At 34.8% G+C, this 26,708-nt stretch overlaps 3 protein-coding genes across 13 annotated transcripts in view; 2 read left to right on the top strand and 1 right to left on the bottom strand.

Moving 5' to 3' along the window:
- Nucleotides 1-26,708, bottom strand: part of eci2 (enoyl-CoA delta isomerase 2) — a 39,232-nt gene that overhangs the window by 2,475 nt on the left and 10,049 nt on the right. For 2 of the 8 annotated variants that reach the window (XM_073940257.1, XM_073940256.1), the window contains 10 exons: nt 15,416-15,530; nt 13,705-13,778; nt 13,568-13,638; nt 6,823-6,982; nt 5,310-5,408; nt 4,662-4,844; nt 3,130-3,199; nt 2,932-3,034; nt 2,253-2,373; nt 2,063-2,152 (listed from right to left, as the gene is read on the bottom strand). In XM_073940257.1, coding sequence (XP_073796358.1) covers nt 2,063-2,152; nt 2,253-2,373; nt 2,932-3,034; nt 3,130-3,199; nt 4,662-4,844; nt 5,310-5,408; nt 6,823-6,930 — 774 coding nt within the window. In that variant the 5' untranslated portion in view covers nt 6,931-6,982; nt 13,568-13,638; nt 13,705-13,778; nt 15,416-15,530. 8 annotated transcript variants of the gene reach the window in all.
- Nucleotides 1-26,708, top strand: part of tubb6 (tubulin, beta 6 class V) — a 112,611-nt gene that overhangs the window by 83,187 nt on the left and 2,716 nt on the right. Inside the window, 3 exon segments of one of the 3 annotated variants that reach the window (NM_001328501.1) lie at nt 22,757-22,872; nt 25,656-25,772; nt 26,574-26,684. The exons of 1 other annotated variant lie outside the window; for it this stretch is intronic. In NM_001328501.1, coding sequence (NP_001315430.1) covers nt 26,624-26,684 — 61 coding nt within the window. In that variant the 5' untranslated portion in view covers nt 22,757-22,872; nt 25,656-25,772; nt 26,574-26,623. 3 annotated transcript variants of the gene reach the window in all.
- On the top strand, nt 10,432-19,951 carry cidea (cell death inducing DFFA like effector a). 2 transcript variants are annotated; one of them, XM_003201265.7, is made up of 5 exons: nt 10,432-10,849; nt 13,352-13,490; nt 15,378-15,533; nt 17,438-17,610; nt 19,644-19,951. In XM_003201265.7, the coding sequence occupies exons 1-5, from the start codon at nt 10,809-10,811 to the stop codon at nt 19,750-19,752; spliced, it is 618 nt and encodes a 205-aa protein (XP_003201313.2). In that variant the 5' UTR covers nt 10,432-10,808; the 3' UTR covers nt 19,753-19,951. The 2 variants fall into 2 exon arrangements, with proteins under 2 accessions (XP_003201313.2, XP_073797496.1); XM_073941395.1 differs by lacking the exon at nt 13,352-13,490 and having other exon boundaries at nt 10,683-10,849.

The following is a 26,708-nucleotide window of genomic DNA, read 5'->3' as shown; positions in this document are numbered from 1 at the left end:
AGAATTTGGATTATGTATTGTAGAGTGCATCTGCTAATGTGACAAACGTCAACGTCCCAAACGTGCAATAAGAATCTTTTATACAGCAGAAATTCTCAGTGAAGAAAAGCTGTGGATTGAAGAAAATAAAAACAGCCATACATTTTTTGTTATTGTGATTTGAACCTTGAAATACAATTATTGCATAATTTCTTCTTAATTTCCTACAATTATTTGTCAAGTTTTTCTTTTCTTTTCTTTTTTTTCTTTTTTTTAAAGTTACTATTGTCATCATAATCAGGAGTGCAAGCATGACAAGAATTTGGTGTGCATGTGCAACATCCTAAATGTCTATAAAAATGATTTAAAAGTAGACACTGGGTGGCGCTATGGAGTTTAATATAGCATGCATGCATTTTTAAATAATATAAATTTAAATATATTATTATTAATTGTTAATGATTTATTATTAGTAGTATTGTTGTTGTTTTGATGTTATAATACAGTCACAAATAAAGTAGGGGATGTTTTTGGTGATGAAACCGATTGCGATTTTGGTTTTGTTCACTTTTTACAATTACATTTAAAATTGCAAATGGAATTAATAAAGGCACATAATGCAACCCTGTACATATTACAGCTGTTCATTGATTAAAGCTATAAATCACAATTGATTTTAGGATTTTTTGGCAACAAAAAAACTCTGTCCACATGAAAACCCACTGTGCCAAACCAAGAGGCTGAAAAAGCCTTCTATGCTGTGCTGTGTTCACACCAAATGGTGATTTGCATATTTTTATAAGTAGAATTGGATGATAAAATTGGTCTCGATATTAATCGCCTGAACACCATTGTCAATAAAAAAAGAATTTGGTATGTAGGTTCGGTGTGAATCTCTATACTTTTAGTAAAATGTGGCTGCTGAGCGCGTGTTTTCAAAGCAATGCCAATAAGCTAAAGGTGTACGTTTGTCATTTCCAATGGAAGCGAGCGGCTTGCATGTGAACCACGCACATTTTCCAGCCGCACCAAGTCGAAAAACATCTGAACTTTCACAAATGCCACGAGGGCAGCGCATTTCATGTCAGTACAACTAACCAATCTGCCTCACACATTGTATAGAATATATACAAACTTCAGTAATAACGGCAGACTAATTACTTCAGAAAAACACGGCGCACCCAAACACTGCAGCTCTATCTGCTTTTCTCCATAAACTTGCATCGGAGCAGCAGCAATGAGCTGTTAATTTCTCATCCTCTGAGAAAACGCTTGATGGTAGCCTAGTTACGAGAGACGCCAAGGGAGCGCGAGCGCAAAGACCTTTGTAAATGGTCAAGGAATCCAGGCACTCGCGCTTGTCGCTTTAGGTCAGAATAACAACACATGCAACAATGAGTCCCTAGCAGCAATGAGGAGATTATACATAAAAAAAGCATGTAAGGATGTCGCCAGAGTGGCTTTTTGGCTTCTTTTCTTGTGCATCCCAGCCACTAGATTAGATTAGATTAAACTTTATTGTCATTACACATGCACAAGTACAATGCAATTAAATGCAGTTTAGGTCTAACCAGCAGTGCGATAGCAGCAAGTGCAGGATACAGGTATAAGTTATAAAGTGCAGTTATAGAAAAACTATGGTGATATTTACAGATGGATGTGCTATGAACATTATATACTAGCTCTAGCTCCCCATCTGAAAGAGTTGTTAGCATAGGGGGTAATGACGTAGTCGTTCAAAGTCCAAATGTGTAATGTTTGCAGCATGTATTTGAACAATAATGTCTGGTTCCTTTACTTGAAAGCTCAAATTTGATCATCATAATTTGTGTTGTTTATAAAGTTTGAGGTTTACTGAATCATTATTATTCAAACCTTAAAGTTGGCTTTGATTGTTCAGTATTTACTTTTTACCTTTGCACACATTTTGTAACATTTTATTTATCAAGTTTAAGAGTCTCTTCTTATGTTTACGTTATTACAAAGAGATCAGAGATCAGTGCAAACAACGTGGAATATGCAATGCATTTGCTGTGAATGTGTGAAATATGCCTGAATCGTGTCATTGCTGTGGATCCAGTACCTTCGCTGCACCCATCATTTTGGGAAAGAGGTATGAAGAGCAGCCCTCGGGACTCTGACCCAGCTGACTGAAGGGTGTGTGAAACGTCGCCTGCAGACAGATGGAAAAGGAAGCTAAAATACAGATTTGATATAAAGAAACAATTAAAGAGATTTAAAACTGATCGTTCTGCTGTAAAAACACAGCTCACCTTCTCTGTGGCATAAACAACGTCGAAAAGGCCCAACAGAGTGACCGAAACCCCAACCGCAGGTCCGTTTATAACTCCAATCAGAGGTTTGGGGAAGTCGATGTACGCCTTTACGTACCTCCTAAACCACACAAACACACATACAGTTCAAGTCTGAATGATTAGCTCCCCTCTATATTTTGTTCCACAAGTTTTATTATAATGGAAAGAACATTTCAACACATTTCTAAACATAATAGTTAACATTTAATAGCTAATAACTGATTTATTTTATCTTTGCCATAATGACAGTACATCATGTTTTACTAGATTCTAGTGAGGTACTAGTATTCAGCTAAAAATGACATTTAAAGGCTTAATTAGGGTAATCAGGCAAGTCATTGTATAACAGTGGTTTGTTCTGTAGACTATCCAAAACAAATATTGCTTAAGGGGGCTAATAATATTGACCTTAAAATGATTTTTAAAAAAATTAACTGCTTTTATTTTAGCTTTCTCCAGAAGAAAAAAATATTATAGGAAATACTGTGAAAATTTCCTTGCTCTGTTCAACATCATTTGGGAAATTTTTGAGAAAGAAAGAGAAACTCACAGTAGGGAGAATAATTTTGACTTCAACTGTATATCGATCATAACATACCATCAACATCAAAAGAAGTTTAAGTAAAAGAGACTTTACCGCAGTAACTCGCCGGCGTCTTTGGCCATCTTCTCTACTCCACCCTCAGGGATCTTGGTAAAGTTGTTGAGGTCGTTTCCACTGCAGTAATAATCCCCATTCCCTTCACACACGTTAAACACAAGCACATGATTTACAGAGGAACAGGAGATGAATATCATCATTGATCTGTAACATCTGTAGCGAGGAGTAATTCACCTGTCATCACGGTAATGACTGAATCATCTTTTCCAGCAAGTTCCAGAGCTTCAATTAGCTCATTGTACATCTACAGACAGCAAGAAAAAAACATTAGAAAACTAAATATATATATACACATACATAAAAATGGCTAATATATATCAGTGCTGCTGTTCAAATAAAAACTTTCTCAGTTAAAATAAAACAAACTATAAACAAAAATAATAAAAAAAACAATTGTGACTCAGTGCAAGCAACACATATCAGTGATTCAGCATGTACATTTATTAATGTTAGAGGTTTAATATGTATTAATTAGATTATAAACCTTACCATTTCGTGAATGAGTGCATATTCTGTGATCCCGAATGGCTGTATTTAAATTTCTGTCGTGTATCATCTCATGCAAACAGCCAAATTGCTTATCGCTGCGTATCTCCTCATGTAGCGTGATGTTAGGACACGAGTTACAATTTAACCAGCTCACCTTATGTTTACGATAGTAATATTGACATTATTTGCTTATCAATAAACACTTCATAAGGAACTGCATCTCATTTCAAAGTCTGCTACTGTCCACTGGAGGTCGCATGTTTGGTCATGGCACATGCTTAGAGAGCCTTCCTGACTGAATGAATAAAATAAGCTGTTTTCACCAAGGCAAGCCGGGGTGCTGAAATATAACTGGCTGAACTGGCGGTGGACGGGCTAAAGGGACCGAAACAAAGTCTGATGTTCCGGCATGTAACGCACATTTTCAAAGCAGAATATCTTCAAATAAACAAGAATGCTCACGTAGCATGCTAAATATCTGCAAACATTATGTTTTTTTAATGCTTTAGAAGAGTCAAAAACGAACACACAGCACTTTTAATTTTCATGCATTTACCACAGATCTACCCCCTGGTACCTGCCTAAGTTTGTCACAATTTCAGTCAAGTAAGGGTAAAATATATATTTTGACTTAATTATAACAGGCCTACTAAAATGTAATTCCATTTTTTTATTATATCACAATATAATATTGATATCACCTGGAAAGTGGATTAAATATTAACATAATTAAATAGAAAATAAAGTTTAAAAAAAGCACTTTGAACACAACACAAATATATGAAAGTAGCTTACATTAGCGGAGAGCTTTAGTGTCACTTAATAATTATTGTGTATTGAATTAATATGCATACAGCTCTAAGACAAATTTCATGTATACCTTAACCCTAATAGTTAAAACGAGTTTTTATTTTTCTACATTCATTTTAATTCATGTGTTTATATTAGTTTCAGTTATTATAGTTTTGAATCAAATAAAAATGCTAAATATTTGTATGACATCTAGATTAAATGAAATAAATAAAAACATAAATAACCTTTACATAGACACACTACATATAAAAGTAATACAAAAAAAGCAGTTTCAAAATCCATATACCTTATAATTGACCTTTGTTCAAAACAGCTGATGTCTGACTTGAATGTATTAGCTCGAGCCTTCTAAACTTAGATTAGAAACAACTAAGATGCAGTAGAGTGAGTTCCTGCATGTTCACCTCGACAGTGATGGCGTTCTTCTTGTCAGGTCTGTTGAGTCTGATGGTGGTGATGTTGTCTTCTGTGGAGACCAGCAGCGTCTGGAAGGTTTTTCCTCCTCCGGTCGGTTGTGCTGCCACTGCAGGGGCTTCTGCTCCCACCAGAGACGAGATCAGATCCACATACTGCTGCCGGGCATCCTCCTGAAATACGACAGACAACACATCAGCATGCATGCATATATATATAGTATTCCCTAATATATTTTTTCCTCTGGAGAAAGTCTTCTTTGTTTTATTTCAGCTAGAGTAAAAGCAGTTTTACATTTTTTAAGTACCATTTTATGGTCAATATTATTAGCCCCCTTAAGCAATATGTTTTTAACCAGGTTAAGCCTTTAAATGTCACTTTAGGCTGAATACTAGTATCTTGAAAAATATTTAATAAATTATTATCTACTGACAAAAGAAATCAGTTATTAGAGATGAGTTATTAAAACAGTTATGTTTAGAAATGTGTTTAAGAAAAATCTACTTTCCCTTAAACAGAAATTGGAGAAAAAATATACAGGGAACTGATATTTCAGACTTTAACTGTGTATGAAAGAAAAAAAAACAGAGAAAATGTAACATTTAAGCACATAAATTCCTGTATAAAGTGTCTGTCACCTGTGAGATGGAGCCCAGACCCTTCCACGCATCCCATTTCACTTTATTCACAAAGTCCAGCATGCCAGGTTTGGGGGTGTTGCAGGGTCCTACCGTGGCCTGATCATTTAGAAAAATAACAAATGCACCGTAAATGAGAGATCTGTGGCGTAGAGAGCAACTCAAAAAATGTTTAAACATCCTCAGCTTGAACTGCAATAAAATCTCTTTAAACTAAAGTAATGAGGACAAAGTGATTTTGTTGATTCGTTTAATTAAATCTGTAATAATGATTTAGTTCAGTACATTTATTTCCACAATAAAATTTTACCATAAAAATAATTGACAAACTACATTGAAAAAAAAATGTAATGCATGAAAATTGTCAAACAAACCATGAAATGCCAAAACCTTTCAGTCTGTTTTTATTTTTGCAGCATATTTCCAACATCCAAGACTACACTTATTTGATCAAAAATATAGTTTAAAAAGTATAATGTGAAATATTTAAAATCAAATTTTTATTTAAATAGACTGAAATATAAAATATTATTAAATATTAACTACAATTTAACATATAGTTTTTGACTACATGCAATACACGTTGATGTGTGTGTCTGTGTGTGTCTGTGTATATATATATATATATAAATATAAAGACAAACAGACAAACAGACAGACAGACAGACAGATAGATAGATAGATAGATAGATGATAGATAGATAGATAGATAGATAGATAGATAGATAGATAGATAGATAGATAGATAGATAGATAGATAGATAGATGATAGACAGATAGATAGACAGATAGATAGATAGATAGATGATAGATAGATAGATAGATAGATAGATAGATAGATAGATAGATAGATGATAGATAGATAGATAGATAGATAGATAGATAGATAGATAGATAGATAGATAGATAGATAGATGATAGATAGATAGATAGATAGATAGATAGATAGATAGATAGATAGATAGATAGATAGATAGATAGATAGATGATAGATAGATAGATAGATAGATAGATAGATAGATGATAGATAGATAGATAGATAGATAGATAGATAGATAGATAGATAGATAGATAGATAGATAGATAGATAGATGATAGATAGATAGATAGATAGATAGATAGATAGATAGATAATGAAACAAATAAATTTATATAAACTGTAAATAATACATTATAATATAATGATAGTATATGAAAATGTTGTCAGAAATATAGAAAGCTTTTGCATAGGCTTTTATTATGTATCTGTAAGCTTCATCATACCGCAGGTATCATTTGACATGACATTCGCATAAAATGTCAAAACATTAAATAAAATAACTTGAGAGAACGTGCTCAGCTTTAATTAAACATATTAACTTAAATACTGACATAACTTAGTCACTTTAAATCATCATATGTTGTTTATATCTTTAATAAATAAAAATGTAAATGTATTCATGGTGTACATTCATTTTAGGGAATGTTTCTGAACAAATTTTATAAGCGTGAAGCATGAAGCTCATTTGTTGACCTGTTTGAAGAGCGCATAGATCTTGAGTTTGACTTCATTGCCCGGATCCTTTTTCAGAGTGTTGAGCTTGTCCTTGGCCTTGTTGAAATCCTCCACTGATGCTCCCATTACTGCAGTGCTGTGCAGCTGAACACACGGTATGAACGCAGTCTTACTCGATCTGGACACAAATCACAAGCATTTATTACAAACAACAGAATATAGACCCACAGTACATGCTTATTGTTATTAATGTCATTATGACTCATGACTGCTTTTACACATTTAAGCTGAAGTTTGATTGGTTGATTTGTTGTTTAGAGGGAGGTCGGGTGAACTGATGAATGATTCTCTATGTGTGTGTGTGTGTGTGTGTGTGTGTGTGTGTGTGTGTTTACCAAGTCACAATTTGAATAAAACTCCACCAACAGCAGCAAGATATGCATCATCCTCTCACAAACTAACACAAAACTGTTGCAACATAACTTCCTACATGCTATTACGTTAGTTGTTATTTATTTAAAAATATATATTTATTGTATAAATGTAATTATTTATTGATTTTTTACATTTGACATTGTATTGAATAATTCTTTATTATAATGTATTATTATTTTTATTATTATGTTTATATGTATTCAATTATTTCTGTGTGGAGTTTGCGAGTTCTCCCTGTGTTGGCGTGGGTTTCCTCCAGGTGCTCCAGGTTTCCACATAAGTCCAAAGACATGTGGTAAAGGTGAATCGGGTAAGCTAAATTGCCCGTAGTGTATTTGTGAGTTTTTATGGATGTTTCCCAGTCAAGGGTTGCGGCTGAAAGGGTATCCGCTGCGTAAAACATGTGCTGGATAAGTTGGCGGTTCATTCCGCTGTGGCGACCCCAGATCAATAAAGCGACTAAGCCGAAAAGAAGTTAAATGAATGAATGTATTACAATATTATTACATATATTATGTTATTATTATGTACATTATAATGTTATTGTGTGCATTATATAAATGTATAAGTATAATACTTTGCCAGTACTGTGCAAGTCATGCTAATAAAGTTCATGAGAATTTGAGAAAAAGAAAGGAGGCAGCGAAATGTTTACATCATAGAAAATTGTGTATTTATTGAATGTTTTGGTTTATTTTCATAATTTCATGCTGTTTGTAACTGTAATTATCATAATTATCATTGAATTATATATTTTTTGACTTTAAGCATCACCATTTTTCCTGTTCTTTTAATTAAATTTTATTCAAATATTGAAATTAAATGGGGCGACACAGTGGTTAGCCCCCACAGTCCAAACACATGCAGAACAGGTTTATGTGTGTTTCCCAGTACTGTACATATTTAAATGTGTTGTAAATGATTATTTAATATTGAAAAATATTACCTGCTTTTGTTATTTTTTTTCTATTTGATTGCACTTATGCATTGTATTTTTCTTTAATTATTTTCTGTTGTAAATTTTAAATATTATTGACATTATTATATGCATATATCTTTTTTACTACCACCACTACTATTTGCGGTGTTTACAGTATTTTATTATACATGTATGCTCTTTCATTTTTATGTAAACTTTATAGATGCTTTGGCAATACATTTGTCATGCCAATAAAGCAATTATTGAATTGAATTAAATTGAGAGAGAGAGAGAGAGAGAGAGAGAGAGAGAGAGAGAGAGAGAGAGGTGAAGTTGAAGATCATTCACCATTATGTAGGGGAAAGGTCAATGCCAACACAAAGTGCATCAGCATTTGTGCAGAATAACACAACATAAGTTACTGTAAGTTACACAGTCACGTACATAACAACACCCAGCTCCTCGTTATGCTCATTTTCATATCTAAACCTGCTGAAAATAAACGCTCAGATGATCGACGGACCGGTAATGAAGCTCTTACCGGACGAATCTTGCAAATCTCCACGGTGAGACGTGTTTTATCAGAGAGGCCATTACACACTGAAGCTCCGATCAAAGTTTATGCTCGCGATCATAACCAGCAATGCAGTCAATAATCTGCCGCATGCCAGCCAATCAGACTCTTTCTTGTTCTGGATGGTGTGTGCGGAAATGTGTGCAGAGAAAAACTACTGCCGCCTGCTGGATGGAGGACACGAGCTGTCTGAAACTGAGCTGGTCTGATATGAGATAGTTTATACAGTGGCTTCAACTATTATTATATGGTTTAAACTATTTATTTGAAACTAACCAACGTTTGTGTAACAATTGAAATTTATTATGTCGTTATTTTCTTTTTCATTCTTTTAAAACCAATTTTTTACACATTTTAATCTGTTTAATCAATTTATTCATTGTTTTTATTTTCTTATACTTATTTCTTTTATACCTGTTTATGTTAGGCACTTTGAATTATGTGATTTATTATGTGTCAATTAAGAAAAAATGCGCTATATTAAAAAAAAAACTCGCCACTTAAATTCATGTCGTTTTGTCGTGCAGTTTTTCCAAGTAAACACTAGATGTCAGTAACTCTCTGCAGGATCAACAACAAGAAAAAAACATATAATTTGACTTTACAATGAAATAATTGTGTTTTAATTGAGTAAACATAATTATTAGGCATTAGAGACTTTCCAGGCATCAATGATAACACGTCCCTAGAAATGATTGTAAAAAGCATAAATATTTTAAAATATGTAAAATAAACAAATGTAAAATAAAAACATAATTAATTAATTAATTAAATAAATGAATAATTTTAACATTTAAAATAAATAAATAAAAAGGGATAAAAGCTAATATATATATATATATATATATATATATATATATATATATATATATWATTTTTTAAAAAATATATAATAAAACACTTCAAAACTAGCTATAACAATTCAGCTAAATGCGTTTTAATATTTACATTTTACATAAATAGATAAAACAGATTAGCATGTGAATAAACATGTAATATCGTTTTAAAATGACAATTCTTCGTATTATTAGTATTAAACGCATTGATGAATATTTATACTAGACAAATAAATACTACTGATTAAATTAAAATAAATTAATTAAATTGATTTGAATGTAAAATGTAAATAAAACTAAAAATATTTTAAAAATAACACTTTTAATCAATATAAATTAAATTTAATAAATAACAACAGTATTTTCTTTGCAAATATGGGAATCACTTTATAAAAATAAATCATATGATAAACTATAAATAAAAACACTTAAAATTACAAAATAAAAATACAATGAAATGAATTTACTGATATAAAGTCTCATTTAACAGGCATTGAGGTAGTTGTTAAATAAAATTAGAGCAAGAGAAAATGTACTAAGAAATGTTAAGTAATATAATTAGTCTGTATTCAATACCGTGTTTCTCTGTCTCACAGGGATAAATATTTAATTTGTAAATGGTTTTAATGATGCTGTTACTGGCCTGATCGCTTCTGGAAGAACAAATAATAAATACTTTTATTAAAAGATCCAAATAAATATTTGTGTAAACATTCCACTGGTCCAAAATACTGAATATGGGTCAAATTGTATTAAATTACATTTGTCCTCAAATTACCTGTGTGTAGGACTAGTTGTTGACACATTTCAGCCAAAGCTTTGTGTTTTGATGTGATTTTTGCATAGGAAACTTTAATGCGCTCACAACCTGCCGGAACTACTTTAGAGCTGCGCGTTATGTTTATTAGCCAATCAGAATCAAACATTTAACGGCCCCTTGGTGTTAAATTGTATTATAATCAATTGTAATTTATTTGCAACCTAAAAGAAAGATGTGAGCATGAAAAGATCTGAATTTCTACAATAGAAGGGCGCTAATAGTAAAATAAACTTCAAAGTAGGATATACATGAAATGAATGTGAACAGCGCCCTCTGCGGTCGCATGTTGTGCGCGCACTCGACCGTTTCATCATTAGTGCAGCATTATATTATTAATTCCCCCGCGGTCACACTGCGGGTATTAGTGTTTCCAGATTCAGCTCTCAATGTGTTTTTATCCTCTCCTGTAGTTTGTGAAGCATGGAGTACGCGAAAACATTAGTTCCTACATCTTTAATGAGGTAAGACACGCTATAACAGCTAATATATTTTAGGAGTTACAGCACAGCAAAGTTATTGAGGAGACTTTTATGTAAATAAACGGTTTACGTTAGAAATATTTGTGGATTTTTTTAAATCCATTTTAATGTCCTAATATAGTCCTAATACTTTCCATTTAAAAAAATAACTCGTAAAATAGGACAAACCCAATTACTTGGTTAAATTTAATTACAGTTTTTAATCCAAAGTTTACATTGTTTGGTCCATATTTGACCTAAATTCGGTTTGAAACGCCGTCAAAAATACCTTAGAGTGCGGTGTATGCTAATGCAAGTAGAATAACAATATGCAATATAACTAAATAAACGTTAAACATAAATGACTAAATTCTGTTCATTGTCAAAGCATAAATTGACCCTTATTATTAGTGTTTGGTTTTTATTGACTATGGTTATTATATAGTTTATTATATTGATTTTTATAAATTTATTTTATGCATACATTTGTAGCTATATGTGTATTTTTATTCTTAGTCTACATTATTTTGTTTAATTAATTCATTTATTTGTGTGTTTGTTTTTGATATTGCATTTGGTTCTAGATTTTATAATTGTACTAATTTTGCTACAGACAGTAAGAAAGTTTCAACTAATTAAAAATAAAAAGTCTATGAATGTACAAACTAAATTATACTGAGTAATCTTATCTGTTTGCTGGATTCAAGTAAACACTCTCTTCCTGTTTATATAAGCACAGCTCACTCTAATGCAAAACTGTTCAGCCAGTGCCAGATTGCCTGAAACTGCTAAATCCTGTTATAAAGCTGTTATTTCAGGAATTCAGACAAGCTGTAGGAAGGAAAATCTACAGGTCAAGTGTTGATTAAAGGGAGAGTTCACCCAAAAATGACTTTTACCTGCTCATTTACTCACCCACAGGTCATCCAAGATGTGATTTTTGTTCTTCAGCAGAACATTAAAGAAGATTTTGAGCTGAATCTGTGGTGCTTGGGGATTCATATAATGGCTGTGAACTGTGACAGGTTTTTTTCTTTTAGACTAAAATAAACACTAACAAACAAGTCCAAATCAATAGCCGTGGTTTCTGATGACAGGAGTTCTTGAGAAGCAAAACAGAGCTAAACATGATTAACAATACTATCAGCTTTAATCCACAGCCTGGTCAAACAGTGCCCGGCGGATGTGTGAATCTAGTCCATCGTCGTCCTGTCAGTTCTAGATTAAAGCTAATAATATGGTATATATTGTTAAATCTCTTACACTGACCAATTGTTTCACTTCTTAAGACTTTGGTTAGTTATGCGGAGCTATGGGGATTGGTATGGACTTGTTTGTTTTTGTTTATTTTAATCTGATTTTGTAGGGGAGTGCATCTGCATAAACCAAACAAAATTACACGAAATAAATCAAAGCACAGATGAAAACATTAAAACAAAGATACTATATATATATATATATATATATGTGTGTGTTTGTGTGTGTGTTTGTGTGTGTGTGTGTGTGTGTGTGTATATACTTATCTATATATATATATATAAAATGAACAAAATGAACATCACTTCATGCTTTTCAGTGGAGTCTAACAGGACTGAGGTTCAGAAACGTAATATTCAAATGTACAATAACACCTTTAGTGTGTAAATAATTAATCACAATTTAGCCTTTTTTAATGTGGCCGACTTTATCATTTCTTAAGCCCAAATGGTTTCAATTGACTCTAAATCTTACAGTCACAAGCCGTAAAAACACATTATATTGAAAATCTTTTACACTTTTAGATTACTGTGGGTCATGTTATATTCATCCATACATGACATTACAGATCCTGATGAGACTACTGCAGATTTGCACATTGTGATATCAGTGCTGAGACAATATATTGTGCAGCTCTAATACAAAATACATTATGCCTGACCAGGCATGGGACGATAAGGTTTACTGTGTTTAAGGTTTAAGGTTTACTGTGGCTTGGACAAATCAAGGTTAGGGTTAGGGTCAAAAGTCAAACTCAAGGACTATTTTAATGAGTTTTTTAGGGCAGCAGTATATCCAGCAGAAAAGGAACCTTCACATCAAAAGCGGTCAGCCCACAATTTAGCAAACATTTGAGAAACAAATCGCCTATAAACCTATATCCAAGCATGCTCTAAAGCTGAACAGTGCAGTTGCTTACTTTAAATAACTTATGTTTATTAAAAAAAAGATAACATGCCTTTTCAAGTTGTTTTTGAAACTAATGAAGACAGCAGAAGTCAATGATTTAGTTTAACTATTTAACAAGATTTTAGTTTTCTGTTCCAAAATATTTTAAATGTTTCTTAAAATAAAACATATTGTGTTCAATGGGGGGAAAGTTGTTGTTTTTTACCCAGATGTATAAAAAGAACATATTTTAGAGCAGTAATAACAATTTTTATCCAGGCTTATCATACCGTCAGAATCTTATACCAGCCCATGTCTACGCATAACCTTATAAGTGTGTGTGTTTGTGTACGTGTGTAGGTCTGTATCGTCAGTTCAGACAACTCTGGCTCAGCGAATGTTGTCTCCTCCTCAGCCGCGGCCATACAAAGTCTGCACACCGAACCGGCGGCGGAGGAAAGGCTTCACGGCCACCTCTCTGGCAGACCTCATAGAGCAGGTCAGATACCCAGAGCTGAAGCTCAATACAGCTAAACTAGTCATTTCAGTGGATATGAAGAAGTCTTTCATGCTCACCAATAATACAGCAGTCTAGATCTGGGACGTCTTTCATCTCCTTCACTGAGGAAATGATTTTTGAAGTCCACCTTAAAAAAATGTACACATTATTTTAAGTCTTAAAGGGTCAGTTCACCCAAAATTTCCATCCTCACCCTTAAGGCATCATATAATTCAGCGACTCTCAAGGGGGGGTGCAGGCACTGCAAAAGGTGGTGCAGACCATCACCTAAAAAAGATAAGAAGAAAAAAGTAAACTTAAATAGTAAAAAGACATATGACATTGTTTGTTTTTTATCTAGATTCACACACTTTCAACCACTTCTCTGACGAGCGACGATCTGTGCTGTTGTTCTCTGATCTTTCAGTCTAATACTGCGAAATAACTTTTTTAAATAGGTTTAATGGTGGCCATGGCCAAGAAAGTTTAAGAACCACTGCTATAATTATATAAAAGTTCTTCTCTCAGTCGCATCCTTTCAGATTTATTTAAACAATTGTCTTGGGCTTTTTCAGCTCTGAAATGGCAACTATGGTAGGTAAAATGGCAACTATTTTAAAAAAGTCAGTAAGTCAATAAAATGCATCCATTCACAGTAAAATGCACCACATGTGGCTTTGGTGGGTGAATAAAGTATCGTTTAGTAAATTTATTAGTTTTTATAAAATACATATCCAAATTTAAAACTTTATAACTTCTGATGAGTGGCCTCTATTATCATTTTCTTCAAGTGCATCTTTTGGTCCATCAGCTGGACAGGAGTTAGTTTCTTCTTGAGAGTGAAGTTTGTGCACAGCTGACATGAAGTGAAAGCGCAGGGAAGAGAAACATGCAAAACACACTCCTGTCCAGCTGATGGTGCCCATCAGCTGAGATTTTAATAAAGAGCAATGCTATTTGCTGAAATAATAAAAGAAAAACTCCACGATGATGTTATCAAGACTTTCAGAAAAAGGAAAAAAAATGTGTGAAATTGACAGGAGCCAGAAGAGAAAACAACGTTAAATTTACTGTCTCGCTCTCATAGACGCTGCATTAGAAATGCCTGGCATAAGCGGTAATTTGTTTTTTGTTGATGCATAAATTTTCTAATACATACTGTACATAATTACATATAAATACACATACATTATTTAAAAGCCTAAATATAAAAAAACTTTCAAGGATTTAAGATGCTGATGATCCTTAAAAGTCTTGTGAAAAGGTTAGAAAAAAAAAAATATAATTATATATATATATATATTCATTCCCAGGTTGCAGCTGGAAGGGCATCCGTTAGGTAAAACATACGCTGGATAAGTTGGCGGTTCATTCCACTGTGGCGACACCAGACTCATAAAGGGACTAAGCCAAAAAGAAAATGAATGAATGAATGAATGAATACATACAGGGCGGCACGGTTGGCATTTCTGTGTGGAGTTTGCATGTTTTCCCCATGTTGGTGGGGGTTTCCCCCACAAGTACAAACACATGTGCTATAGGGGAATTGAATAAACTAAATTGGCCGTAGTAGTTTATAAATATGTGTGTGTATGGGTGTTTCCCAGTACTCGGTTGTGGCTGGAAGGGCATCTGCTGTGTAAAAACATATCTTGGAATAGTTGGCGGTTTATTCCACTTTAAGGACCTCTGATAATCAGGGACTAAGCAAAAGGAAAATTAATGAATGTATGCACACAGATAAAAAAACCCACATGCATTGAGAATTCTGAAAAACACATAAATAAGATAGAAAAAAAGACGAATATGAGGATTAGAAAGAAAATGGCAATGAAAAAATACATTATTATGAAAATATAACAATATAATAATCTCTCTCGCTCTCAGGTGGCCAGTTCTTTCCTGATAGCCTGTCAGATGCTCACGCTGGTGCTGGAGGATGATGGGACGGTGGTGGACTCTGAGGCCTTTTTTCAGTCTCTGCCCACTAATACTCCATTCATGGTCCTGGAGAAAGGAGACGTCTGGACACCCAGCAAACTGGTATTGCAGAGGGGGGAAAGAGGAAAAATACACACATATACATATCCAGGTTTCCTCTCTTACACTGCACTGAAAAGGGTATATGCAGAAGGACTTTTAATTTTGCAGTAACCTGGTTCAAGCGCTTCCGGTGAACTTTTGCTGTTACAAAATCTGCACTTTTAAGGTCTGTTTTCATAAAAAATCAACGATCTTCACTGCCTTACTGATATATGATATAAAAAGGATCTCAGAATGTACAAGAAGCACTACATTCAATTACATTTTCCCGCACATGTCTTTAAAATATGAATATTTATTTTACCCCGGTATATCCAGTGGTAAGGTGAGGCAGTGGCGCAGTAGGTAGTGCTGTCGTCTCACAGCAAGAAGGTCGCTGGTTCGAACCTCGGCTCAGTTGGCGTTTCTGTGTGGAGTTTGCATGTTCTCCCTGCCTTTGCGTGGGTTTCCTCCGGGTGCTCCGGTTTCCCCAACAGACCAAAGACATGCAGTACAGGTGAATTGGGTAGGCTAAATTGTCCGTAGTGTATGAGTGTGTGTGTGAATGTGTGTGTATGTTTCCCAGAGATGGGTTGCAGCTGGAAGGGCATCCGCTGCGTAAAAAACTTGCTGGATAAGTTGGCGGTTCAGTCCGCTGTGGTGACCCCGGATTAATAAAGGGACTAAGCCGACAAGAAAATGATTGAATGAATATCCAGTGATGTTTCTGCGCTAGCCTGCTGATCCTTATGGGCGTGTGCGTGTAAAGGTTTTTCATCCCAGGTTACGCTTGAAGAACTTAATGAATGCCGACGTCCGTTTAGCTGATTATATTTTAATGACATTACAACATTGATGCTGTAAAAGGAACCGTATAAAATGGAAAGAAGTCAAATTGACCGTTCACCGGAAGTTTATTGCTATGGGAAGAAACACCAGCTGTGCATATACTCTATTATGTTGAAGATAATGCTTTGAACTTTACTCTAAGTTTTGATTTGTTTATTTTGTTTTGTTTAAAAAAATAAATCCATCGATTAATTTACAGTTTTACATTTTATTTATTTGATAAACCATGCAAAGAAAAGAGAAGTATGTCAAACAAAATAATAAAGGAGTAATTAAGAAATTGCTAAAACAGTCACTGTTTATTATTAGTATTTATTATTTATTTATCAGTATGGAATGGCAACTAAAACTGTTTATTCAACATCTATATAACTGCAGGTTAACTATGTTTTATAACTTTAATGGTTAAAAACTATTAGTTACTAGTCAACTAAAGTTGTTAGTAACTAATTAGTTATGATAACTAATAACCTCGACTTTTCCGAATTTGATTGTAATGCAGTAATGTGCACCTTCTGTAAAGCTGCTTTGAAAGAAAAATTATTGTGAAAAGCCCTATACAAACAAACTTGAATTGAATGCAAACGTGTTATTAAATTACTGAAATACTAAGTTGAAACCTTGAAAAGAAGAATCATTTACCAAAAAAGAAAGAAAACAGCAAAAAAATAACAAAACCTTTCTTTTTAAGTCAAAACCACTGACGCTGTTTTATTGATGACTGAAGAGCTGAGTCATGACTCTAGTGTTTTTTGTGTTTTATAATCTCTGCTTATTAAGTAAACGATAAAAGCAGATTTGAAACTGGGTTTATTCAGGATTGAGGACAGGATTAATCTCAAGTTTTACTTCATTTGCAGCAGCTCATTTATTAGTTGTTTTCCTACTCACGTTTTGAAACTGTCATCATGATTTGTTTTGTTTTTTAAGCATATTGATTCATCATGTATTAAACAATCAGTGTTTCAGCTTTAAACAACAAGCTTTTAGCCAGAACTCTGATGGCACAATTGTTTCTTTCGTTCAGTGATTTGTCTCACAAGATGTTTGTTTTGTGCTCAATCCGTATTTCACAGGTTCTGCCAAGTTTCAGACAGCCGAGGAGAAGTGGGATTGCCAAACTGAGCTTTGACCTGTACAAGCTGAACCCGAAGGATTTTCTGGGCTGCCTCACCGTTAAAGCCACTCTTTATGAAATATACACACTCTCATATGACATCAAGTGCACCAGAGCCAAGTACTTTCTGATGTAAGTTACACACACACACGCGCACACACACACACACACACACACACACACACACACACACACACACACACACACACACACACACACACACACACACACACACACACACACACACGCGCGCACACACATACACACACATACACACACGCACATACACACACGCACGCGCAGCCACACATACACACACGCACGCGCAGCCACACATACACACACGCACGCACAAAAGAGTTCATTTCCTGCCAGGCTTCAAAGCTCCAATGTGATTTATATCAATCCTCGTCTGGAGGAATATATCAGCACGTGCAGTCAGATTCCTGTGCCAGGCGAAAACTAGCAAAAAACACTTGAGTCGTGCCTAGTGCCACATTGTGACGAGTGTATGATACGACCCTTTAATTTTGTCATAATATCTTTTGTAGCATCAGCTTTAATGATCCAGTCTCTCTAAACTGATTGGTCAGATGATTGGTCCAGACTTTTGCTTTTGGCTTATATGCTTACAACTATCAAACAAAGTTGTCCATATATATTTTCCAACAAAAAATATAAGTGTGGATGTAAATCTATTGTTGGGCGCCAACAAAACACAATCAGGACTCTTTAAAATATTTAGGCTTTTTAAAGATCCTTAAACACAAATTGATGACACAATCAGTGCTGGAAAGATTACTTAGAAATCATAATCCAATACTGCTGAAAATTACATAAAAGAAACTAGTAATGTTATAAAATCTAGATTACACATTTTAGGTAGTTTACTCAAACTACATTTTTGGATTACTTTTAGATTACTTTTTACTTAACATGTTAATCACATACAATATTTTGTACTATACTGATCTAAAAATACAAAATGAAAGAAAAACATCTGAGAAAAGCATTTTATCAGGTGTATATATCATGCAGGTGTGAATTTGTTAAATGCATTCAAGTGTTTCAGGTTGTGAAAGTCACTTTGACATCCGTTATAGTGCAAAATAGAAAAAGCCCAACAATTTAGAAGAATGTATGACAAAGTTGTTATTAGGGCTGGCTGATGTTACAAAAAACTTATATAATAATGTAAATCATTTCATATGCTGCTGATATTGATGTATGCCACAATATAATACTTTTTTTCTGTAAATTTAACCAATTAATAGTCTATATAAAACTATATAAATAGTCTATATCAAACCAGAGACCTTCTTGCGGTGAAGCGACAGAGCTAACCACTGATCCACCGTATCACCAAAAACTACTGATTACAAAATAAAATATTGCTAAAAATAATATAAGATATAAAGATACTTCCAAGCGTGCAACCTTCTCACCATGCTGTTATTCACAGAGCATACATGAAACCACAATCTACAGCAGGGGTTTCCAAACCCTTTAGCCTGCGACCCTCAAAATAACAATATGCACAAAAATAATATGCAAATAAAAAAAATAATATGCAAATGTTGCACACACAACTATAGCCATATATAAAAATGAGCATATTGACAACACAAAAATGCAACGATCTAATAAAAATTAAATTTTTTCAAAGTCATTTAATAATTTAATTTAATATTAATCTCAAATGTCTTATTTTTAAAGAATTAGAGTGCCATAATGGTTGTCAAAAAAATTTGAACTGGCCCCTGTTGCAGCTAAAGCTATTGCTGTGTGGTTAATCTAAACACAGGTGTTGCATCCAAAAGAAAATAATGCAAAGGAAAAAATTTTAAGGCTGATGGATTTTTATTTATATGTTGTTGTGGTTGTTATTTCTTCACCGTAAAATAAAATATAGTAATTCTAATAGTATAATTAAATTTATTTGAGTTTTATAAATCACCAAGCGACCCCTCGTCATTGTCCCACGACCCCCCCAGTGGGTCCCGACCCCCACTTTGGGAACCACTGGTGTCCAGTATATGATATATATTGTCACATTGCACAGTAGTTACTATATGTTCTTAGTACTAAAACTCCTGTCTGAATGCACCATTATTTTCTTTTTTCAGAAATGTGACCTGATATCTCCTTCTTTTGTCCTTCCTCAGGTCTTTACTGCGATGTTTCATGTACATGGCCAAACTGACAGGTCAGGTTCTGCTGTGTGCCTCCACATATGTGCTGCGGTATATCGGAGATGAGGAATGCTCAAGCTAAACATCACATCAGCTGATGACAGATTACAGATACTGAAAAACACAACTTCTGCACTCATGTTTAGTGTTTGCTAACATGTTTAGACATCAATATATATTGCGTCCTTGACTGTATATATATATATGGTATAACTGCCTATTTCTGGTAACATTTAATGTTGTGTCTGTGGATAAAAATAAAATACTGAAAGAAAACGAAATATTTAGCAAGTGTTCAGCAACATCTCCGGGTAAACTTGCTCTGTTGCTGCATGTTTTAAATATTTGATCTGGTTTACCATCTCACAAGGAAGCATAACTACTTTATGTATGGGCAAAAAAGTGGTTAATTAAAGTAAATTCACACAATTTAATTTACAAAAACATAAGACTTATAAGGAGCCGTGTCTCCAAACCCAACCATGACTGGGGGACGAGCAAACACACTGTACTAAAATGTATGAATAAGATTGTACAAAACCATACAGTACGCATTAATAACCACTAAATCAAAAAGTTACAAAGTGCTGTGAGATTATGCTAGTTTTACTTATACTCTACATTACAGTGAAATCAAGCAATCGTGCCCCTTCATAAAGACAATATGTGTTGATCACAGTGAATTTCTCAGTGTTCTTACAGTAATATAATTTTGTCTGGATCATCAAAGATCTTAAAAAAGCAAAGATTACAGAAAATGTATTAAAATTATATCAGATATATCAATGTCCAGAGTAAACTGTCTTTCGAAAGATCAAAACCGGTTACTCTGGACTATGGGAGATACACTCAACGGCCACTTTATTAGGTACACCTGTCCATCCGCTCTTTAACAAATTTCTAATCAGCCAATCACATGGCAATAACTCAATGCATTTAGGCATGTAGACATGGTCAAGACGATCTGCTGCAGTTCAAACCGAGCATCAGAACGGGGAAGATTTAAGTGACTAAACATTGCATGGTTGTTGGTGCCAGACGGGCTGGTCTGAGTATTTCAGAAATTGCTGTAATTTCATGCACAACCATCTCTAGGGGTTTAAAGTATAAATGTAATCAAAACTAACAATATTTGGTAACTTACATCGCTAGTTTTATGGTGAACAATTCATTGTGCATGGCATTAAGAAAATAAAGATTTTCACGCACAACCATCTCTAGGGTTTACAGAGAATGGTCTGAAGAAGAGGTAATATTCAGTGAGCGGCAGTTCTGTGGGCGCAAACGCCTTGTTGATGCCAGAGGTCAGAGGAGAATGGCCAGACTGGTACCAGCTGATAGAAAGGCAACAGTAACTCAAATAAGCACTCGTTACAACCGAGGTCTGCAGAAGAGCATCTCTGAACACACAACACGTCCAACCTTGAGGCTGATAGGCTACAGCAGCAAAAGACCACACCGGGTGCCGCTCCTGTCACCTAAGAACAGGAAACTGATGCTACAATTCACACAGGCTCACCAAAACTGGACAATAGAAGATTGGAGAAACGTTGCCTGCTCTGATGAGTCTCCATTTCTGCCGCAACTTTTGGACGGTCGGGTCAGAATTTGGCTTCTACAACATTAAAGCATGGATCCATCCTGCCTAGTATCAACGGTTCAGGCTGGTGGTGGGGTATATTTTTATGGCACACTTTGCGCCCATTAGTACCAACTGAGCATCGCGTCATTGCCACAGCCTATCTGAGTATTATTGCTGACCTTCTTTTACCCAGTGTACCCATCTTCTGATGGCTACTTCCAGGGCCGGAGTGGGACTCCTTTTCAGCCCTGGAGTTTCAAGCCTCAGACCACCTCAGTTCACAACTGACTATATCAAAATAAGGTCATTTCCAATTCAGTTTCTAATTACACGATCACGTCTTTTTTTGAGAAAACAGCTGCTTTAAAACTTCAAATGTTCAACAACCCTAACAGTATTATATGTCTTAACAATAAAAATGAAAAACAAAAAAAATTACTCAGCCGAGGATCAAACCCGGATCGCTGGCGTCAAAACCTAACGTGCTAACCACTTGACCACAACAGTTATGAAATCATTCATTTGCAGGCTGAATCTTTGTCACGAGGCTGCGAGAAAATAGATAAAAAGAGCAGAGCTGCGGTACAATATTGAATAAGAAGACTGTGGTCAAGTAAATAAATACATTAATTTAAAAAGTGTGACTGCTGAGAGCAACAGATTCTGGAGCTAGGGACACCGGCCCTCGCGGCCAAAAAACGGACCGGCACACCGGGAATTCTCCCGGTCCTCCCGATTAGCCAATCCGGGCCTGGCTACTTCCAGCAGGATTACGCCCTATGTCGTAAAGCGTGAATCATCTCAGACTGGTTTCTTGAACATGACAATGAGTTCACTGTACTCAAATGGCCTTCACAGTCACCAGATCTCAATCCAATAGAGCACCTTTGGAATGTGGTGAAACGGGAGATTGGCATCATAGATGTGCAGCCGACACATTTGCAGCAACTGCGTGATGCTTTCATGTCAAATCTCTGAGGAATATTTCCATATTTCATATTTTGAAACTATGCCACGAAGGATTAAGGCAGTTTTAAAGGCAAAAAGGGGTCCAACCCGGTACTAGTAAGGTGTAAAATTGTATAAAAAAAAAATTGTATAAAATTTGTAACAATTTTTAAATATTTTTGAAGTAGTTTCTAATGCTCACTAAGGCTAATTTTATTTTATTTTATATAATACAGTAAAACAGGCTGATATATTAATTCCTGTTATGCAAAGTTGGACATTATAATCCTTTAGAAATAATTCTACAGTAATATGCTGAATCTCTGCTCAGGAAACACGTCTTATTATTATCATTAATGCTCAGCTGCTCGATATGAGATCGGCAATCATACACACACATCGCACTTCCAAAGCAGAAAGTGTTAACCTGCGAATATGAGAAATGACAACACGTGATTGCGCAGCTGATCTGTCAATCAAATTCCCGTCCAATGGTCGGCGAGTCTGAAAGCTGAAGCTCGCGTGTTGAGCTGAACTAAACTTGACTCATAGTCAGTCAGAGCTCATCCAGAGGAGCATCTTCATCATTCTTTAAACACACACACACACTGCAAAATGAGGGAGATCGTACATATTCAAGCCGGACAGTGCGGGAACCAGATTGGAACAAAGGTTAGCTTATTTTCATACCTTGCATGTTTGCCTTCCCTTCACATTACGCGTCGATTTTAAGCTATTTGCATAAAAAATCTATTTAGGCTTATACAGTTTGGGTAATTAAACTTTGCCAAACTTTTTGAGTATGGCCTATCCTACCTGAAGTGAATGATTATCAGCAAAACGGTTATTAATATTAAACGTAAAACTCATTTTAGCCTATGGTTAGATTCTTAAACAAATTACTTTCAGTAAATCCAGCAATGACAAGTGCGGTTCGATTAAGGCGATTGAGTCCGAAATATTTCCCCTCGATAGATTCACTGTTAAAACAAATTAAGAGAATAGCAAAAAAGTATTTTCCATACAGTCCACGTGTAGTTTAGTGTACTTAAATATAATCGATGCTTAAATAATACGAACCCGCTACATTGTAAGGGCGCATCAGTTGTATATAGGTGTGGCGAGATGTATGGCAAGCCGTCTTAACATTCAATATTTAAACGCGCTAACATTCATTACATGCTCAGTTTTAACTACTAGTATATTATTCTATTGTATAGTAGCACTTTACCTTACAGTTCTTTTTTACGTGTAAATTTAATGCACTTATCACATTTATTACATATGCTGGTTAATTACTAAGCACCTACCTGAACCTACCTTTGTAACACATGTAGTTACAGTACCTTACATAAACCAGTACTTTCTTATGGAAGTACAACAAGCACACATTAAGTACAGAGATAGGGCTGTAAAATAAAGTACAGCCATAATAGCTCTTATTTTTGGCATTTCTCTTTACCTCTGGAAATAAAATTTTAATTCTAGTAATTATGCATAGATACTTATACCTATTACATAGTATCAACTCATTCAATGTCATTAGAGCGGAGTAATTATTCTGTTGTTACTAATAAATCATTTACGATTTTTGGTATTTCTGACTTCTGATTCAGTTTTGACTACTAGTTTTGACGTTACTGTCTGCATTTCGAATTGTGATGTATGTTTTATACCACTTATTACTTTGGTAGTAGAAGTACTTTTATATAGCAATACATTTTATTATGTACTTAACTGTTAGGTATAAAATAGTGAATTGCCGCTTTGGAGGTTACTGTACTTTTTTTAACCGTTTAATTATATTTAAGATCATTCTTTTGTACAGAGCTCTCTCGCTATAACGTCATTCACCTTTCACCGTCTCGCAGTTTCGCAGATTTTTTTGTGCAGTTTGCCATGTTTTGATTGTGTTCTGCATCCTGATTGGCTGTAGACCATTGTCAATTAATCTCCTCAGTGTCTCATGTACAGTACAGAATGTGTTCAGCTTGTATATACATCTTGATAAAATATACATCCTGCCAAATTAACATAAATCTTTGATCGCTAGCAGTGTTGAGTTCCAACAGGGATGCAAAAAGGGTTGTAATGCCCCTTTCACATGGGGCTTCAGCGTCAACGCTTGACAGAGGGCGTGTCTGAAGTTGGGGCTGATACGATCATCATAGCAGTGTCAGCCAATGAAATTAGTCAGCAATAGGCCACTGTTTGAGCTGGTGTATTTGCATACAGCGATCTGATTGGCTGACGCTTCTGTCTGCGCTTGAAAAGTTGAGCACCTCTGAAGCGGCACCGATGGATCCACAATGCAGTTCGGTAACGCCTGATGTCACCCATTCAAAGTGAATGGGAAGCGTTGGAGCTGACGCCCCATGTGAATGGGGCGTAACTGTCCGCATTAAGACCATCGTAAAGGGGGGGTCGCACACCGGATGCGCCGCACCATGCATCCACCGTGCATCCAGTGTGCGACCCCCTTAAAGATGAAGTCTTCTTTAGCTTTGTGGATCAGTGACTGAAGGGAAAAGATCATTACGCTGGATGCCAGCATTATCCACACTAAAAGCTAAAAGGCTTTATGATACTTGTGCTGACAGCGATGAATGTCTGCACCTGACAACAGGTTTTGATCTTTTCATTCTACAATACTGGACTTATTTTTCTTTGAGAGTGTTTAAACAAGAGAGGAAAGAGTGAAAATATTGGCGCCTGTCTGAGAAAAATGTATAAAGTGTGTAGTGAGGGCTTTTAGAGCCTTAAAACATCTATAATAATTGTAAAAAAGAAAACTGACTCCTTTGCAAATTTCACCTATTGCGGTTATTTTTATAACGCAACTCCTGCGATTAACAAGGGACCACTGTACACTGTTATTTTGCCAATACATATTAGATACTTGTACATATTAAATATACACAAATGTTTAATCCAAATATTTCTAGTAAGTTGTTTTCCTTATTATTTTACTTGTAAGACTTTTAAATAAAATGTTCAATGGCCATTCTAGTATTACAATAATAGTGCTGAAAAATACAGTACTTGTGTCTATTGAATAGTTTTCAGTACATAAACAGTATGTAAACACGGCTGGAAAATTTATAGTCGGAACTGAACAGTCGTTATTCGACAATTTTTAGCAATTTCTATTGAAATAAGTATAAGTGTTTAATTAAAAGTAGTAGTACATGTTTAAAATGTAGAAAACAGGTGAATGTCCTGCCAGAAAATAATAGGATGTTTTTCTATATACTGACAGACAGGATCTACTGGAACAAATAGCTAAAAAAGAAAGAAAGAAAGGTATGATTTATTGATTAAATGTTAAAAGGGCTTGCCATAGTTGATGTACGCTTCAGTGTTGGAGTATGCAAAGAATCTCAACACTGTTTTTTTGATACTATCTGACTAACCTGGCATTTAAAGTAACACAAAACACTCTGCCACACATCTAGTTCTGGGAAGTCATCAGCGACGAGCATGGCATTGATCCAGCCGGCAGCTATGTGGGTGACTCAAGTCTGCAGCTCGACAGAATTAATGTGTACTACAACGAGGCGTCCTGTAAGTATGTGCGTGTCAGTGAGTATGAAACGCTCCCCTTAACAGACTCACAGTGACCTTAAACTCTGAACAGTGTTGTCAGCTCAGAGGAATGCAGTGGGCTTGTCTGACCTGCACCAGCATAATGTTTTAGTAAAGTGCTTATATTACTTAAATATAAATGACAATGGTTATTACATTATTTTAAAATAAATATGTTACATTTATATACAGTTGAAGTCGGAATTATTAGCCCCCCGCCAGTATATTTTCCCCCCAATTTCTGTTTAACAAAGAGATTTTTTTTTTAACATATTTTAAAACATAATAGTTTTAATAACTCATTTCTAATAACTGATATATTTTATCTTTGCCATGATGACAGCACACAATATTTGACTAGATTTTTTTCAAGACACTAGTATTCAACTTGAAGTGACATTTAAAAGCTTAAGTAGGTTATTTAGGTGAGTTAGGGTAATTAGGCAAGTCATTGTATAACAGTGGTTTGTTCTTTAGGCAATCGAAAAACGAATACTTTTTTTAGGGGGCTAATAATATTGACCTTTAAATAATTGTAAAAACTGCTTTTATTCTTGCCAAAATAAAACAAATAAGACTTTCTCCAGAAGAAAAAATACTATAGGAAATACTGTGAAAAATTCCTGAATCTGTTAAACAACATTTGAAAAATATTTGAAAATGAAAACAATATTACAGGAGGGCGAATAATTTTGACTTCAGCTGTATATTAATTCATGCAACAATAATTATAGACCATTTTTATAGTAAATTAAACTTACAGTGAAAAATAAAATGTTTTTGTGTAGCTCACAAGTACGTTCCCAGAGCCATCCTTGTGGACCTGGAGCCTGGCACAATGGACAGTGTTCGTTCTGGAGCGTTTGGGCAGCTTTTCCGACCCGACAACTTCATTTTTGGTATTGTATCAACACATCGACCTT

This window comes from Danio rerio, chromosome 24 (genome assembly GCF_049306965.1).
Source record: "Danio rerio strain Tuebingen ecotype United States chromosome 24, GRCz12tu, whole genome shotgun sequence".
Taxonomy (NCBI): domain Eukaryota; kingdom Metazoa; phylum Chordata; class Actinopteri; order Cypriniformes; family Danionidae; genus Danio; species Danio rerio.
The sequence above is the reverse complement of the archived record's forward strand: the minus strand, read 5'-3'. Positions and strand labels throughout refer to the sequence as shown.